This window comes from Passer montanus, unplaced genomic scaffold (assembly GCF_014805655.1).
Source record: "Passer montanus isolate IOZ18808 unplaced genomic scaffold, ASM1480565v1 scaffold86, whole genome shotgun sequence".
Taxonomy (NCBI): domain Eukaryota; kingdom Metazoa; phylum Chordata; class Aves; order Passeriformes; family Passeridae; genus Passer; species Passer montanus.
Genome location: NW_024373923.1, coordinates 2,266,626 through 2,284,308, shown reverse-complemented (window position 1 = coordinate 2,284,308; position 17,683 = coordinate 2,266,626). Strand labels below are relative to the sequence as shown.

Genomic DNA, 17,683 nt, shown 5'->3' with positions numbered 1-17,683 from the left:
ATGTGTTTTAGTGGTGTGTGTCTGTTGGGGTGGTATTTCTGCTGTAATTCCCCCTCACTAGGTGTTTCTTTTGAGTGAACTGAAATTTTGCAGTAGCTGTTGCCTAGTCTTGATTGTGGCAAAATTCGCTTTTGTGTTCTTGTTGTATGAATAAGAGGCAGTGGGCTGTAGTTAATTTTTAAGTGCTAAACTTCATTTTAGTATGAAAAAGAATTACTGAAGTGTTAAAAGCTTTGCTGAAGATCTGAAAGCCTTGCTTGCTTTGCCACTGGTTTTGATCCTGGCAACTTGTAGAAACGAAACAATTCTGTGGAATTTTTCTAAGGACTTTGTGTGGGTTTTAATAACTCAAAAGAGAAGAAAAAAAAATCTGTAAGAATGTTATACTTCGAAACCTAACCTTGGAAGTTAGGGAGAAAATGAACCATAATTCAAAGTTGAATGTCTGCATTTAGGGTTTAAATCCCGGAGCAATTACAATAACCGTTCTGACTGTGTCCCCAGGATCTTTGGATAGTGGGAGGGGTCATGTTGTGTTAGATTATGATTTTTCAGTACCTAAAACTCTCTGCTGAGTTGTTGTCCATTGTAATATTCACCCTCCCTGCCTGCCAGGTCTTGGGAAGGAATAAATCCTGATGACAAGCAGCCAGCTGGGCAAATTTAGAAGTTTTTGTTTCTTTTGAAAAGTGTAAGGTCACATAGACCTAGAAAACTGTGTTGTCCGTAGTTGCTGGTGGCGTGCTGGTGGTTCTTGCTCAATACCATTTGTTTTTAATTACTCTACATGTTTGTAGTGCTGGAACAAGAGACCACCTTTGAGACCAAGCCTAATGTTTTTAAAGTATATATCAAAGTGTAAGTTTGTTCTTTTTGAATCTTGTGTTTCAAAGCAGTTTGTAAGAGAAGAATGAATGCTGGTAATTGATATCAGGACAAGCCAATCTGTGTAATCTAAAGTTGTCTTAGGATATTCAGGCTGTAGGTGAAGAGCTGTCTCAGCTGTCAGCTCACTGCACAGTAAATTAGTCTGATATACAAGAAAATTTGCAGGCATCTTAAAACTTAATTTGATGTCTCTATCTTGAATAGTTTCCTGTTGAAGTGTTTTGATATAATTTTTTTGACTGCTCTTTCTACAGTATTTTCTAGTCCTCATGAGTTGGGGAACAGCTCAAACTCCACAGCTTCCAAGAGCATGGCTCCACAGGGTTTTCAGCACTGGAGCTGGTTTAGCAGCTTCCCACACAGCACAGTTGATAATCTCAGGTTGATGCAACAGTGTCCTGTAAACTGGATTACCATGTAAATTTAAAAAGGATTGTGTTATAACTGCAAGTATTGAACTAATTTTTTTACTGTCCCTTAATTTGTTGAACTTCAGAAGTCTCTGAAGGTCAGGCTATATGTTCAGTCTGTACAGAGGCTCTATCTTCTCTTCCAAAACACTGAGCAGTTGATATTATATGTTCATATGTTCATGATATGAGCAGTTCATGATATGACAAGAGGTCATTGTTTTAAACTAGAAGAGGATGGATTCAGACAAGATGGAAGGAAAAAATTGTAATGATGAGTGTGGTGAAACAGGGTGCCCTTTAGTTATTAATATTCATATTGCTCAGTGTGTCATTGAACACAGTATCTGATGGTTTGTCTTGTTTACCCATCTGTTAAGGATGTTTTTGAAGATAGATGCCCTGTACTGGTAGGTCAGAAGTATGTGTTTGATGCAGCTGGTGTGGTTTCAGTGATTGCTGTTGGGTTTTGCTTTAGTATTTTATTGTCCTTTTCAGATCATGTTTTTCTGAGGTGCATCACGAGGCAATTAATGAAGTTAGGAACAATTTGCTATGTCTGATGTGATTGTTGTATAATATATATTGTTATATATAACAATAATATATAATATTGGTTAAAAGGAAAGAGCTGGTTAGCTTGAGGTTAAATGTCAGATTGAGATTTCTTTTATTCATAATTTTAAAAGTGCATCATTTAATGTGAAATTTCTTGTAAAAAAGTTTGAGTTCTTTCTGTAGGCTGCTGTTCTACTTGTGTTTTTGGTAACACCAAATTGAGCATGGCAGCACTGAAGCTGCAAAACTAGCAGTAATAAAATGCTCATGGAATCACAGAATTGTTTAGGTTAGAAAAGCCCAGAAGACCATGGAGTCAAACCATTCCCCAGCACTGCCAAGGCCACCACTAACCCCTGTCCCCAGGTGCCACAACTGCGCAGCTTTTAAATCCCTCCAGAGACAGGGATTCCACCACTGCCCTGGGCAGCTGTGCCAGGGCTGGACAGCCCTTTCCGTGGAGGGATTTTCCCCAATATTCAACCGAAAACTCTCTTGGCATAGCTTGAGGCTGTTTCTCCTCATCCTGTCCCTTGTTCCGTGAACGAAGACACTGACTTAATTTCACTCTGATAAACATTTCATTTCTGAATATTAGTTTCCTTTTTTATAATTGCTGTGCTTCAAAAGAATATTGCATTGCCTGATGTTAGGATGACAGAGCATTGGAATGAGTTGCTCAGAGAGCTTCAAAGGCTCTCAACTCTTCAACACAGTTGGGGGCTGCTGGCTCCAGGAGATCCTGTTTGAGCAGGGAGGTTGGACAAACTGACCTCAACAAGCTAATGGATGGCTAAAATTAAGTGCTTCATAGAAATATTTTATTACTGTTTTGTAATCAATTTTACTGTTTTGTAATGAATTTTCACTTCAAGTACAGGAACCCAATTGCTTGTATAACCAGTTTTGTTTTCTTTTCCTCTTAACTAGTGCTGATTTAAAGCTCTTGGAAGAAGCCACAATCTCAGTCTGCAAGTCTTTAGGTGAGATGTTGTACCATCTTTTTGCCATGTACTTTACCAGAAAAATTGGGAAACAGCATCCCTCTGCACATCCATGCCTTTAGCATTCTATTTGCACATATTGTCCTACTAAAATTAAAGTAGTGTTAAGCGTGTGTTTATGTATATCCCAAACCTTTACTTCCATTGTTAACTCTTCTACAGAACGTGATATGACTGCAAGGTTCAAAACAAATATTTCCATCTCTACTATGTCTTTTTCCCTTTGTTCTTTAAGCTAATCAGTAAGGTGAAGGAATTAGAGGATGAAAGGAAGAGGTGATATAAATGTGATCACTGGTGTTGTGAGAAGGTGAAATGTAGTTGTGAAGACCTGCCCAGTTTTCTGATGGCAGGCTGTTGTGCTGAAGACAAGTCTGGGAAAGGAAGCAGTATGAGTATGAGTATACCATGTTTGGCATATTTTAAATCTAGGATTAATAGTATTTAGAGAACAATTTGGGACTAGTAAACCATGTGCTAGAGATTCTTGAAAGAAGAATGCCTGCACAGAAAAGAAAAAGACATACCATGCTTTATTTAGAAATATTTGAGACATTGAAATTTGTTTTTTTCTATATATTATTTGAAATAGATAGTGTCAGCTTATGCATAATTTGTAACTGTATCTTATTTTTCCTCATCTAGTTGAGAAGAATCCTCGAACAGGAAACCTTGGATCCTTGATTAAAGTCTTTCTTTCTAGAACCAAAGAGTTAAAAATTTCAGCAGAATGTCAGAAGTAAGTTCCCAGAAAAGAGCTGTCTGTGCCATTTAATAGTTTAGATGTTCCTTTTGTTGCTAGCTCTTGAATTCTTCTACCCTGCTAATTAACATGCTCACAGACCAAACCTTAGAATTCTCTTAAACTGCTGTTTGAAACAGAACAAGGGTCTAGTACTTCTCTAAACACAGAAATTAAGTCTAATAGGTAAGTCGATTACTGGGCAAAAATACATATTTGTGTGTTAGATAAACACATTTTTGTATAAATAGTGTAAGCTCTGGGTACTACTGTCTTAGAGATCTTTCAAAATTATCTGAACTTTTAATCTGAACTTAATGTATGAGCCAGTATTCTATCTTGGAAATACTTTAAATATCTATATCTATGAATATGTAAATATTCATTCATAAGTTATGTCATGCAGCTGCTGTTGGTTTTGTTTGCTTCTTTCAGCAGTAGGAGAGAACTCCCAGTAGGTTACTTGTGCAGCACTGTGGGATTTTTTTGCAGGAGGCTTTCTGTAGTTATTCCCTCACACCCACATATAAATGTCCCACTTTCATCAGATCTGGGGCTGGAAATCCTCCTTGCTCCCAGGACTGTCATCAGGTTTTTTGCTTGCATCTAAAGTAGGAAATTACTTGTGCCCAGATAGCTGTTGCTGTTTTAGTCTTAAAATACCTTGAAAGTACAGCTTTGGGCAATAGTTGACTCTGTGCTCTTGCATGGGCTCCCCACCAGTTGCTTACTGGGACTCAAAAAAATTTTATGCAGCTGTATTTCCCTTTCATTCAGAAATCTTGGAAAATATTTGTGTGTATTGCATAAGAAATTCTGCTGCATGGTGCTCATGAAGTCCATAAATGCCTCCTGTCACCTGAAAGCTGTTCACCTGGGAAAAGGCTAAGATTCAGGGAGCCAGGAAGCTTTCAGGTGTGAACCTGCTGGAAATTTTCAAATGTCTGTGTGCCTTGAGTCCATAGCATCTAGAGACATCTAGAAGTTTGCTAAACTGTTTGGTGAGTTCCTCAATGAGTTCTGTCTACTGTGGTGTTTTTAATGGCACAAACGTAGTTAGGGATAAGGTTGTACTTTCTAAACTACTTTTGAATACATTCCCATTGTATTTTCTGTAACATCAACTGCAGACTCCCTGCTTAAACACTTTGGCTTTTCCTTGCTTCAGCTGTAGAACTTTGTCTACTCGGACATTTATTTTCTTGTGGCTTTTGATGCATGTTTGCTGGTGGAGCGCTACTGATTCTTGTTTGTTCTTTTGTAGCCACCTCTTTATCTGGCAGGCTCACAATGCACTGTTCATTATTTGCTGTTTGCTGAAAGTGTTCATCAGTCGAATGTCAGAAGAGGAGCTGCAACTTCATTTTACTTATGAAGAGAAAGCAGGACCAAGCTCATATGGTGGGTACACACAAGTGCAAGTGAAACAAACATCCCATGAGAAACTTGAATTTCCTGATGTTTGTAGATGTGGCACATAGGGACAAGGTTTAGTGCTGGACTAGTGAGTTGCATTAATGGTTGTACTTGATCTTAAGGGTCTTTTTCCTCAGGTACTTTAGGTCTAAATACTTTTGTGATTCTATGTTTCTTTAGACTTGGAATCCCAAACTTTGCTTTAAAACCAGAAGTTCAGTGCTAGATAGTTTGATTTAGCTTAATCTGGCTTTTTTTAACAGTTGTTGAGATGTGGTGCTGTAGATCAGCCTGAGCTTGAGTGAATTTCATACAGTTTGAAAGGTGTTAATGGTCTTCTTCAGAGGAATTGAGGTGAAGGTGGCCATGTATGAACATTGAAACATTGATATTGCATCACATACTTTTTTTTTTATAAACCAACAGCAGCCACAGATTGGAATTAATGCTATTTTTAGGGATCTAGTGAAGGAAAGTAACAGTCCTATGGTTAGAATTGACCCCTTGAGAAAGCAACTGCTAAAATTTAATTTGGGGGCAATAGTTTATACAAGAGTACAGAATTTAGGCAGAATTACTAAAATGGGCTCATGTCCAGGAAATGGAGTATGTATTATACAAAATGGAAGATGGCAGGAGAGATGCTCAAGGAAGAAGCTGTTGTCTTTGAATAAGAATAATAGAAATGCATTCAAAATCAGTAGCACTGTCTGCCACAAATCTTGGTGTAGCCCTGTATCAAGATGGTTTCATGAAGTGCATGGTGGATAATGCTGCCACGGAAGCCTTGATTTCTTTTGCTTTGGGGTAAATCATGGAATCATTTCAGCCGGAAAAGCGCTCTAAGATCATCAAGTCAACCCAGCACTGCCAAGTCCAAGTCAAAGTCCTGTTCAGTGTTTAATTGCATGTTTCATGAAGCCCAAAAAGTCTCAGTATGCTGGAGCAAGTGTGAGTGGATGGTGTGAGAACAGCCAAGAGTGTCTGACTGTGGATTTCCTGCAATGAGGACACGTGTTGAGAACCCTGAGTCACTGCTTGCTCATCCAACAGTGAAAACTGTTCATTAGAATCTGTTTAACTCCTTGGCGCCTGCCAGTGCTCTGGGGAAATCAGAACTGGGGTGCCAAAGGATTAAGTGCTACATGTTGAAATGGTTTAATGTATTTAAACTGTGATGAGTGATCTCCAGGAGGGAAGTCAGCTCACTGATGCACTGGAAAAGAGTATCTGCTTGTGTATAAGCTATCCCAGTAGACTCCCTGTGGGTTTATTCCTGGATTAAAAAAATAGCCCACCTCTTGCTTCAGTGTGCAGCATGCCACAGTGGCATGGGTGGGAAAGCTGAGACTTTTATCAGCTGGAACCCCTGTGATCTTTATTCCTTGCACTGGGAGTTCCTCACAGTGTGGAAAGTGATTCTTGTCACCCAAGTTTATACCAAGTCTAGTAGCACTTGACTGTAATTCACAGTGACATTTATTAGCAATAATTCTGTGCATATTGATGGCAAATGTACTTAGCAATTACCTCTCAGCAGATTGTTCGTGGGATGTTGTTGATTAGGAAGGTAATTGTGTGTGGTCTGCTGGTGAGGCAGGAAATGAGCTGCTCCTTGGCTCCTCTTTGGGTTTCCACTTGGAGATGGTTCCTGTGAACTTCCTCAGGGTGTTGAGGTTCATAACATAGCCATTAGGTTTGATTCCTAAAAGTCTTACTTTTAAATATCTACAGAAGGTTGTAGTAAGGCTTATGTTCAGCTACAGGAAGGTAAAGTATCATAAATGAATTATAATAAACTGTAGTTGTGCTAGGGCCTGTTATAAGTAAGCAGAAGAAAATGAAGTGTTTTGTTGTTTGTATTTTTATAATTAAGTGTAGCTTTCTTGAATTTTTGATTTCTACTTTTTGGAAAATATAATATTCCTGTTATTATTATATATGTTTATTATGGTATTAATCTGTTATTATAATACTATTATTCCTATATTGCTCTTAATTTTGCAACACTTATTAGTACTTTCTCGGAAATTTTACTACCTTTGCTGAACAGGCGTTTTAAAAATTAAGTTCTTAGTCATCTATACTGTTTTTTCATTTACCAGAGCTTGGCATTATTTATAATTCTTCAATTGTGAGCATAAAACAAAGCCTTACAAAAGACATTATTATATTGACTATATGATGTAAATAAAATATCCAAATTAAAAGAAGTTTTAATACAATGTCTGAATTTTGAAGTTTCTGTATTTCCTTACTGCCTGGTCAGTAGTCATTGGAAAGAACAGTGCAATCACCCAACAACAAAAGCAACCTCTCTACCCTGTGGTCCATTTTCATATGCATTGTTCAGTCTCTTAGCCTTCTGAGAAAAGGTTGTTGTTCTTTTCAGGATCATCTCACAACTCCTTTGGAAATCACTCTGTGATTTGTTTCCCTGTGAAGATTTTATCCTTCTGGTTGGGCAATGTCTTCTAGTGCCATGCTGTTTAAGTACATTTAAGTACAGCACCTGAGAGCTCATAACTGCAGTGTCAGCACATCAGGATGCTCACTGCAATGAGCACCTGCTCTGGGATATTTGGTGTGTCAGGGAGAAGTGTATGATTATAATCTATGTGTATGGAAAATATCCCTGTCATTGCTCAGAAACGTAAACTGTATATGGCATAGTCATGATTGTTCAGGTAGCATGTTTTATAGTTGCCTTATCTGGAAGAATTCTCCTCTCAGCTTTTGCAAGTCATATGCTTTCACTTTTTCTGCATGTCCAGTTCATACTTTTTCCTGCTGCACTGTGCTTGAGGCTCAGAAGAAAGCTGTGCAACTGTGCTTTTTGTCATAAAATGGGATTTTTTTAGGTTTGAGTGCATGGGTGTACTTTAGCCTAACAAATAAATTGCCTTGGATTGAGTCCCTGCTAATAGTGCTGTTACTGATTTCCTTCAAAAGAAGGTCTACCATTAATAGAAATTTATTATTTTTGAGGAGTTTCAGATGGTGCAGCCTTTGCCTCTTCATCCATAACTGGAATTTGCTTATAATTTTGGAGAATAGTGCAGAATTTTGGTTGCAGGAAAATCCACAAGGAGACTAAACCCATATACTTCAAGATTTAGCTGAAAATGTCCTCATATCCATAAATCCCAAACTGGAGTCAGCATCTGCTCTGCTGAAGCTGGAGTTAGTCTCACTAACACAAATCATTCATCTTTCCAGTGTCTGTATCCTGTAATTTCTGCAGTCTTTAACTGTATTGTGACTCAAAGGTGCAAGAGAGCACTTGCTGATTATTGTATTTTAAATCAGACTATTGATTCATTTAACCTGTTCCCTGAGCTATAGTGGGAAGCTTTATTCATTATCTGTAGAGGAGTTTTTAAACACAAGGCTATTAAGGGCTGTTTGTGACATATTAAAGCAAATATGAGGACACAGAGGAGGGAATAAATAAAAAGACATTTACTGCAAGCCTTGAATGATTTCATGCGTGTTCAGCTATCACATAAAGGAAATGAGGGAAGGCAATCAATTTATGTAATCATTATTATCAAGTAGAGGTTGTAAGTTTTTGAGAGTAATTAGAGTTGAAGACCAAACCACAGAATCTGTGGAATCTCTTAAGCCTGTTTTTCAAGGAATTATTTATTTCATTATTTGTGTCCAGGTTCTCTATGAGCAACAGGGCAGAAAAACAATTAGTGTTTAAGATGAGGATGTACCTTGTTATGCCTGAATATCTTACTGATGCTGGTATTAAGCACATCCACCAGATCAGGTCTTATCAATGTAGTAGTTAGGTTCTTGAGAAGATGGAGCTGGACTGATTTTAGAAGTTGGATCTCCTGGCATCTCTGCTTTCCTCTACATGAGTCATTTTACCTGTGTAGTGTGTGCTAACCCAGTGTCTGTAATGTGGGTAACTTTGAAAAAGTAAAAACAAAATTGCATTATAAAAAATGTTAACATGTATATAAATATATATATGTGTATATAAATATATGTATATAAATATATATATGTATATAAATATATCTATATATACGTATATAAATATATATACACACACATATAAACCAAACCCAAAACAAACAAACCCCACCAAAAAGTCAAAATCCATCAAATTGCTTGCAAAATGAAATAATCCACGTTTGAGGACTTAAATATTGCTGATGAAAAAGAGATACTTCATCATGACGGGACATTTTAAAACCTGTGTAATTGCCTTCACTTCTGCAGTGGAGTTTGGAAGATACACCTATGATTCGTCTCCCTGCTCTAATTTTAACTGGACAGGTTCACCCTGTACTTGCTTTCCCCAAGGCTTTACAGGTCTTTGATCCAAGTATGTGATCTATTAATGTGAATGAGTCTTGTGTGTATTGTCTTTATCCTGCTATTGAAAGAGGCATTGTTTATGAAAACACAGAGTGTTCCGTGTTTATAGCTCTCTCTCACGTTATAGATTTGGCTTGCATCCTCCTTATTGTCTTGGCAAGATGAAAATTAAACAAGAATGTGTGTGCCCCAATTGGGAAAAGGATACATTAATTATTGTAGCTGGATGACATTGATTACAGCAATTAAGCTTTTTTTTTAATAACATCTTTCATTCTGTGTGACTGTGCTAACCTGGTGTTTTCTTCCTTTATTTTGACTATTGTCTTGAGAGAAAAGCCTTCTTTCATATTCAAATAACCTTATTCTCTGTTCATATGAGTTGTGCATACAGTGTGGCAGAAAAAATTATGTATTAAAAATGCACTCACCTCACTTTTTTAACCTTTCTCTTCTCACTTTCTTCTGTTAGGAGAAAAATTAGATACCTGTTGGGAACTAGTAGCAGTCTTGCTTTATAAGCATTTTCTAGGTTCGAAGGCCTTAGGAAAATGTGACATTCAAGTTATTTTAGAATGTATTATCTGTGCTCCATTATTGGCTGTGGTTTCTGTCCAAGGTTAAATACTCTGAGCAGTTCTTGGTTTTGCTAACAGGAGCTGCATTGTGTTACTCATGGGGGATTCTATATAAAGGAAACCATGTTTCCGTGATAAAAAACTGATTTCCTTCAGAATGTGCAGTTCACTAGGTGACAATTTTTAATGTGTTTTTAATAAACTGATTGTGGAAAGAAATAATTTTGCTTTATAGTGAATATTCCCCCTGGTGTACTTCTTAAAATTGAGTTCTGTATTCAAGAACAAACTTGGGTTAAGCAGAGTAACACCTCTGTACCTAGCTATAAAGCTGTGTTTATGGCAGGACTTATTTATTTGAAAATACAAAATAAACAGGCATTTGGGTAATTATTGTGCTGCAATGCTGTAATGCAGGGGATCAGCTATGCCACTCTTAAGCCATTCAGCACTATAAAACCCTCCACTTCTTTATGATGTTGTAGGCTTCTCATCATAATTTTATTTTTGAAAGCAGAATAAATCCTGATGAGTCAAGAGATTTATCTTCTGGGTTTTCAGTATTGTATAACTTCAAGTGTTTTAGTAAGTTTTTTCCTCAATGAGTCTTGAAAGTCTTTTGTCACAGTTGCTTTTAAAACTTACTGATGTAAACTATGAACAGTTTTATTGCTTAGAATAGTTGCAAGTTTTTTAATAATTCTGAATCTCAGCATGCATTTTATCACCTTGTATATGACTAGAGAATGATTTCTGTGCTCTTAAAATGCACAAGCTTGTCATTGAAATGTGTAAAACTTCCTCAAAGAATAAGTATGTATTCATGAAAACATTGTATCTATATTGCGCTAGAGCAGCAGTGACATGCTCAGTAGCTACATTCTTTTGACTTTTTTTTATAATGTTGCTGAGTGAATAGTAGACAAATGAAACTGTCTCTGATTATTCTTCACTTGGGTTTGAAAAACAGAATGGGAAAATATGTGAAGTGCAGGGAATTTTGAAAGGACATTGAACTGTGGACCAGTGAGAAGTCACCAGTGATTAGTTCAGCAGTTAGTAATAACACTGTTTAATATGATCTTCTGTGAGTAATAAAGGAAGGCTTGATATGCTAAATATTAGCACATTCCCACAATACCAACATCTCATTTAATTTATGCAGTTGTTACTAGTTATTTTTTTTATGTAAAAAAGATAAGGCATCATCATTTTCTCTGTTAATAACCACAATACCAACATCTCATTTAATTTATGCAGTTGTTACTAGTTATTTTTTATGTAAAAAAGATAAGGCATCACCATTTTCTCTGTTAATACTCTCAAGTGCTTTTTATTTCAGGAAAAAACCCTATCTCCTTTAACAGCTAGAACATCTAGTGGTTGTTCCTTAATTAAGATATTGATCATCTGCATTTGTGTGTTTGAATCTTTGCTTTGGTTTGGTATTTGAAAACCCAGAAATCCTTTGCTATGTTTCTTTTTTTAGGAACAGAATGTGAAGACCTCATAGAGGAGTTGCTGTGTTGCCTCATCCAGCTTATTGTTGAAATTCCCCTCTTGTAAGTAGCTTTTTTTTTTTTCCCACTTAGTCTTCTTTTATAAACTGAGCATTTGAGAGAATATGAAACTTGTAGTACTGGGTTTATAATGTTTAAATAGTTGTGTTTGAATGTTCCACGTGATGGAGCAGTACAGATAATGATAAGCTGCTGCCAGTGCCAGCCCTGAATATTCTGTTGGAAGAAGTGCATGATGAACGTCTCACACCCAGTTCAAACCATCAACAGAAGTTATTCCATTTGTTTCAGGTACCCCTGTCAGCACACTGACAGTAACTGGTGGAAATGGTTGTGCTCATGGTACAGGGGAAGGTACAGTGGAGGTGTCACTTCAGCTCTGGGGTATGCAGTAAGGTGAAAACTAAAGTTCTTCTGCAGTTCTGTGGGGGTTAAATTGCAAAAATAAATCATACTGTGCTAATTCATACTGATTTCTAAAATTCCAGTGAATTGATGTCTGAAGAAGGGACAAGAAAAATTAATAAGTGGAATGTTTCTGTAGATCTCCAGATTTGTTTACATAGCTTTCTTTTCATGCATCTGTTGTATTTGAGAAATGTTGATTCCACGTCTTGTTGGAAAATGTGTCATAAGACATACTTCAGTGTTTTATGTAGGTGAGCATGCTTTGTTCTTTGGGAAAAAAGTGTTCTTTCAGTTTTGTGGAAGTGTGCTGATGAGTTTTGACTATTTTCCCCATGATAAACTTTACTAAAGGTAGAGTGAGCAGTGTCTTTGGTGTTAAATCGCACTGTAGTCTGTGTCTAGAATGTAGTGCCTCAGCTGAAGCAAGGCAGCTTTGGAGGAGTTTCAGATTGTCTGCTACAGTGTAGTGCAGGGCTCTGCTATCTCGTAGCTGGGATTGTTCTTTTGGTTGGAAAACTGACAAAGATGCAATGTTTTTTGAAACGTTGCTGTCATTAAATGCAACTCTGTCAACGTTAACACGAGGGATTTGTGTAGGTAGAGTGTAATGAATTAGTGGTGTGATTCAAAGTGTCATTCCACAGAGCTTGTCAGGACTTCCTGGAACACATGCACGCTTTGTTTGGAGCAGATTAGAGGAAGTACAAAGGGCTGAGAGGACTGTGATATACGGGCAAGTTCATAAATCCTGCAGGGTTTTATTTTTCTTTCTTGGAAGGACCCCTGTGTAGTCCAGTGTCCTTCATAATGCCTTTCCAGCAGGAGAAAATGTGCCAGCATGATAGCTCCTCACCCACTTCCACAACTGAAACTCTCAGCAGCTCTGCTTCTGTGTGAATGTGGTTGCTGCAGGTGGAAGCAGCATCTAAGCAGTAACTTAGATTACTATAAAGTCTAATGCTAAAATTATTTATTTTAAAAGAAAATTATAAAGCCTGTCCATAATTTATATAAAAAATTTACATTTCATAAGAGATAGATGTGGAAGATTTTTGTTTTGTGGTTGGCTGGTTTTTTTGGTGAAATAAGTTTTTTTAGCTAAACTTCTCCTGAAACAGCATGTTGCTGATTGCTAGTAAATACTAACACTTACAAAAATATGTATTACTGTCTTGTTTATCACTAGAATATGTTTAACAATGTGATAATGCCTTAACTAAGAATTTTGTTCCCATATCATTGAAAGGGAAGTAGGTAGAGGAGAGGAGAACTTGCATTCTCTAATGCGCAGTCCAACTATGTTCTTCAAAAAGGGTTTTTTGAAGGTTATTTTTATAGGGTATTACTTTATTATTAATTTTGTTCAAGAGAGTGATCAGGATTGTTTTCATAAGTGAGTGTACTTCTTGCTTCCCTCTCTCTCCCTGGTCAGGTATCACCAGAGATTCTTTCCCTGTTTTGTTTCAACGGACTAGTCCATTTTTGTCTTTAGCTGGAATGAATCAAGAGAACTGCAAGCCTTGTATGTGAATTTGGGGAAGGAATAGATTGAATGGAATATGTGAAATATTCAAACTTGTAATTATCTCTGTGTCAGAACTTCGGATCACCTATGAGAGAACAGACAGTTCTGGCAGCTTGCAATAGCACTGTAACAGAGTGTCTGTCTGTAAAGATATGATCAAACATGATTTTTTTTGGTAACAGACCATTAAAATCTCCATGCTGAGCTGGAGATTCAAAGTGTCTTTCAGAACTGGTCTTAGAAGTATGCTGGTCTTCGAAGTGTCTTTCAGAACAGCAAAGATTTTTGTTAGGAGCATTCAATAGCCTTAACAGAGGATTTTGACAATTAGTGTGTCCCTTGGGTTCTGTAGATGCAGTTTGGTGAAGGAGTGGATACAGCTGGCAGCTGGTGTCTGAATATATTGCTTGCCTGCACCTTAGTTAAAACTTGTATTTTTCTCCTTTACTGAAACTGTAACATTATTTTTAAGGCATGGAAGGCCATCTCCGTGTTCAGAATGCAGGAACAGAGGTATCTGTGTAGCTATTTTGCATTCCTTCCTTTTGAACTTGCTCTAAATGTTGCATCGGGTGCTTGGGATACCTGTGTGTGGTATTTTCAGGCAGGTACATAGTTGTTCCAGACTGGTTGGAGAGCAGCCCTGAGGAGAAGGATTTTGGTGTATCCTGGTTATACCCTAGAATATCCCCAGCTGTGAGAGGCTGGACATGCCCCAGCCATGTGCACTGTGACCCAGAAACCTCTTGTGCCCTGGGCTGATCCCAGCGTGGGCAGCAGGGCAGGGGGATCCTGCCCCTGTGCCCTGGGCTCAGGTGAGACCCCACCTGCAGAGCTGCCCCAGCCCTGGCTCCAGCAGCACAAGGACGTGGAGCTGCTGCAGCCAGTGCAGAGCAGGCACGGAGATGCTGCCAGGGCTGGAGCCCCTCTGCTCTGGAGCCAGCCTGGCACAGCTGGGGCTGCTCCCCTGCACAAGAGAAGGCTGCAGGGACACCTGAGAGCCCCTGCCAGGGCCTGCAGGGGCTCCAGGAGAGCTGCCCAGGCACTGGGGACAAGGCCTGCAGGGACAGCACACAGGCCATGGCTGCACTGCCAGAGGGCAGGCACACATTTTGGGATGTTGGGCAGGAATTGGTGGCTGGGAGGGGGGGCAGGCCCTGGCCCAGGGTGCCCAGAGCAGCTGTGGCTGCCCCTGGATCCCTGGCAGTGCCCAAGGCCAGGCTGGATGGAAGGTGTGTCTGTTCATGGCAGGGGATGGGACTGAATGAGCTTTAATGTCCCTTCCAAACCAAAGTATTCTGGGATTCTAAATGTAAGACATTTGGGCTTGGCCGGATACTGAACTTGTGAAGGCTCCAGTCTTTTCTTGAGTATGGGCAGATGCCACTCACCTCTAACCTTGCACTAGTTATCAGGCTTGGCAGAATAAGCTCATTTATGTGTACGAAACAACCTACAGCATAATTGCAAATTGCAGGTGGACTGTATTTCTCCGAATTAATAAGTAAGGTGTGGGATGTGGAAGAAGATAAATGTCAAATCTCTGTCCCATATTACGAAATGTAACTTTTTTTTTGGTTAGGAAAGGCTGCAGAGCCTTTCTGGGAGGCAGAGCATTTCTGGAAGTGTCTCAGTTTTTTACAGGGAATTTAAGAAATTCTTTCTTGAAGTTAGTTTATATTGGAAAAGGCAAATGTGCTTTAAGGCAGAAATAAGTTGCAGTAGGGACTCTGGGACTCTACAACATTGTGGTGCTGTGTCTGAGAGTTATTAAAAATATCTTGAATTACCTTTCTGAAAAACAGGCTGTGCTGCATTGTACAAAATGCCTGGGATAAAGGTTTGAGGTTTAATTTTATAGGAAATACAGTTTTGAACAATTAGACTTGTGCAGTCCCTTATAACACTTGTGTTACCTTATGTTGATGTTTGATTTATGGTTCCCTTGGGTGTGCTATGGATACTCCGCTTTTTCTTTGGTTTTGCTAATGTTAGCCCTCAAGAGTGTACACTAATGATTCAAACTGTGTAGTCGGCAAAAAGATGCAAAGTTAGTATTTAATTGTATGACTTCTTTGTAGAAACTATTGCAAACATTTTGTTGCAGGATGGAGCTCCCAAAGCTTTAAATTATAAAGGCTTCTTTCAGCAGCTTGTTAAGAGCTGGTATCCATAACTGAACATCTGGTTGTTATCAGTGCATTTTCACTTCATTAAAAACTATAAATGCATGTGGAGGAAAAATGGAATACCGTGATCTAGTTACATCACACCTAAGTAGCACCCTGTGGTGCCAGTACAAGTTAGCTGGTATTTCTATTACATTCCCTTATTTTCTCTAGTTATGGTTGTTTTAAGTTGCTGTCTTAGTTGTTTGGAAATGTTAACAATGTTGACAAAATTTAAATGTTGACAATGTTGACAAAATTTAAATGTTGATTAGGTTTGGACTCATTTAGGGATGGTCGCTGCATTTTATGGCAGCTTAAAAGTCAGATGTAGGAGGAGGAAAGGCAATATAATTGATTATAAAGCTCTACAAAATAACTGCAGTGTAGGAAAGGTGCCATGTACAGATGATGAGAAATGTTTAGGCTTTCTTTTTTGCCAGTTGTGAGCAGCAAAGAGACTAAGAAGTGTTTTCTGTTCTAGCTCAGGAGTGCCATATTTTAATTATTTTTGTTACTTTCAGAAGAGTAGGTCAGAATAGTTCTTTATAAAAAGAGTCTATTCAAGGAATTTTTGTCAAGATTGTAGTACCTCCATTATTTGGAAAACATGTGACTTTTGCATTTTTGGCAACTTTGTCTAATCATCAAAGGCAAATTTCAATCTGTTGAAACTGAGATTGAAGGTAGTGAAAACATCCAAACTGAGAAAAATTTGTGTTGCCTCACTTCGAAGAGCCTCAAAGTTTAAGACTATTGTGCTCTGTTGAGGCGGGAGCTAATTCATATAAAGGGAGTTTATTTGCTGCTGCGCCTTGGGGTGGTAGGAGAACCTTTATCTGTATCACAGATTCTTACTCTGTTCTAATTTAGTTTTTTATTTTAGACTTAGATCAGTACTTTTCTGTGACCTATCTGTTCACTACGTGTGCTTTAATTTGTAACAAACTTCCTCGCCTCAAAGCACAGTATCAGAGGTCTGTGCAGTTTTTTCATACATTATGTTGTGTATCATATTCTAATAATCTGCTTTCATGTAGTTTTCAGCCCTCTTTTCACAAAAGATGATGGGTGTTGAAAAACCTCTGGTTGCAGGTATTTGGGTCTTAGCAGCAAAGGCAGAGAGAGACTGTGGAGCAGGTCTGCCTTTCACTTAGGCTGCATCACTGAAGTTCAGGATGTGATTCCTGTGGTCTGGCTCTGTGTAGAACTCTCTGATGGTCTAATGTAGTTGTTTGATTACCTGGGTCATCTCCTCTTCCCAGGGATTTGGAAGCTACACCTGGGAGTCTCTGCAGCTGTCCCTTTCTATAGGAATTTGGGCTGCTCTCTTGTGTTCTGTTGTCTGAAAAGTAATGTCTAATTAGTTTTAGTGGATATTGTTAACAAGACTTGGTGATATGAAAAGTAAATGGAGAATAATAAACCTTCTTTGCAATGTTTTGAAGTCCAGAATTTCTTCTAGGATTTTTAATCTGTAGAGGGCAGAAATAAATATCAGTGAGGTGACAATATACACCATCACATAGTCTCAGGTCTGTGAAAAAAGGCTCTCGTGTTTTGAAGTCCAGAATTTCTTCTAGGATTTTTAATCTGTAGAGGGCAGAAATAAATATCAGTGAGGTGACAATATACACCATCACATAGTTTCAGAATAGTTGGTGTAGGAACAGGTCTGTGAAAAAAGGCTCTCAAGTCATATTAATCCTTTGGGTACTACTTTTGGAGTATTTCCATATTGTTGGTGCTCCAGGGGCTGGAGCCCCTCTGCTCTGGAGCCAGCCTGGCACAGCTGGGGCTGCTCCCCTGCACAAGAGAAGGCTGCAGGGACACCTGAGAGCCCCTGCCAGGGCCTGCAGGGGCTCCAGGAGAGCTGCCCAGGCACTGGGGACAAGGCCTGCAGGGACAGCACACAGGCCATGGCTGCACTGCCACAGGGCAGGCACACATTTTGGGATGTTGGGCAGGAATTGGTGGCTGGGAGGGTGGGCAGGCCCTGGCCCAGGGTGCCCAGAGCAGCTGTGGCTGCCCCTGGATCCCTGGCAGTGCCCAAGGCCAGGCTGGACAGGGCTTGGAGGTTTAGTGAAAGATGTCCCTGCCCATGGCAGGGGCTTGAAATGAGGTGATT

General features: G+C 38.9%; 1 protein-coding gene across 4 annotated transcripts in view; it reads left to right on the top strand.

Moving 5' to 3' along the window:
- Positions 1 to 17,683, top strand: part of DYM (dymeclin) — a 207,063-nt gene that overhangs the window by 18,530 nt on the left and 170,850 nt on the right. For 2 of the 4 annotated variants that reach the window (XM_039733339.1, XM_039733337.1), the window contains exons 3-7: positions 2,787 to 2,839; positions 3,506 to 3,599; positions 4,867 to 5,003; positions 11,424 to 11,496; positions 11,746 to 11,838. In XM_039733339.1, coding sequence (XP_039589273.1) covers positions 2,787 to 2,839; positions 3,506 to 3,599; positions 4,867 to 5,003; positions 11,424 to 11,496; positions 11,746 to 11,838 — 450 coding nt within the window. The remainder of the gene's footprint in view (positions 1 to 2,786; positions 2,840 to 3,505; positions 3,600 to 4,866; positions 5,004 to 11,423; positions 11,497 to 11,745; positions 11,839 to 17,683) is intronic. The other 2 variants (XM_039733340.1, XM_039733338.1) reach the window with 1 other exon arrangement.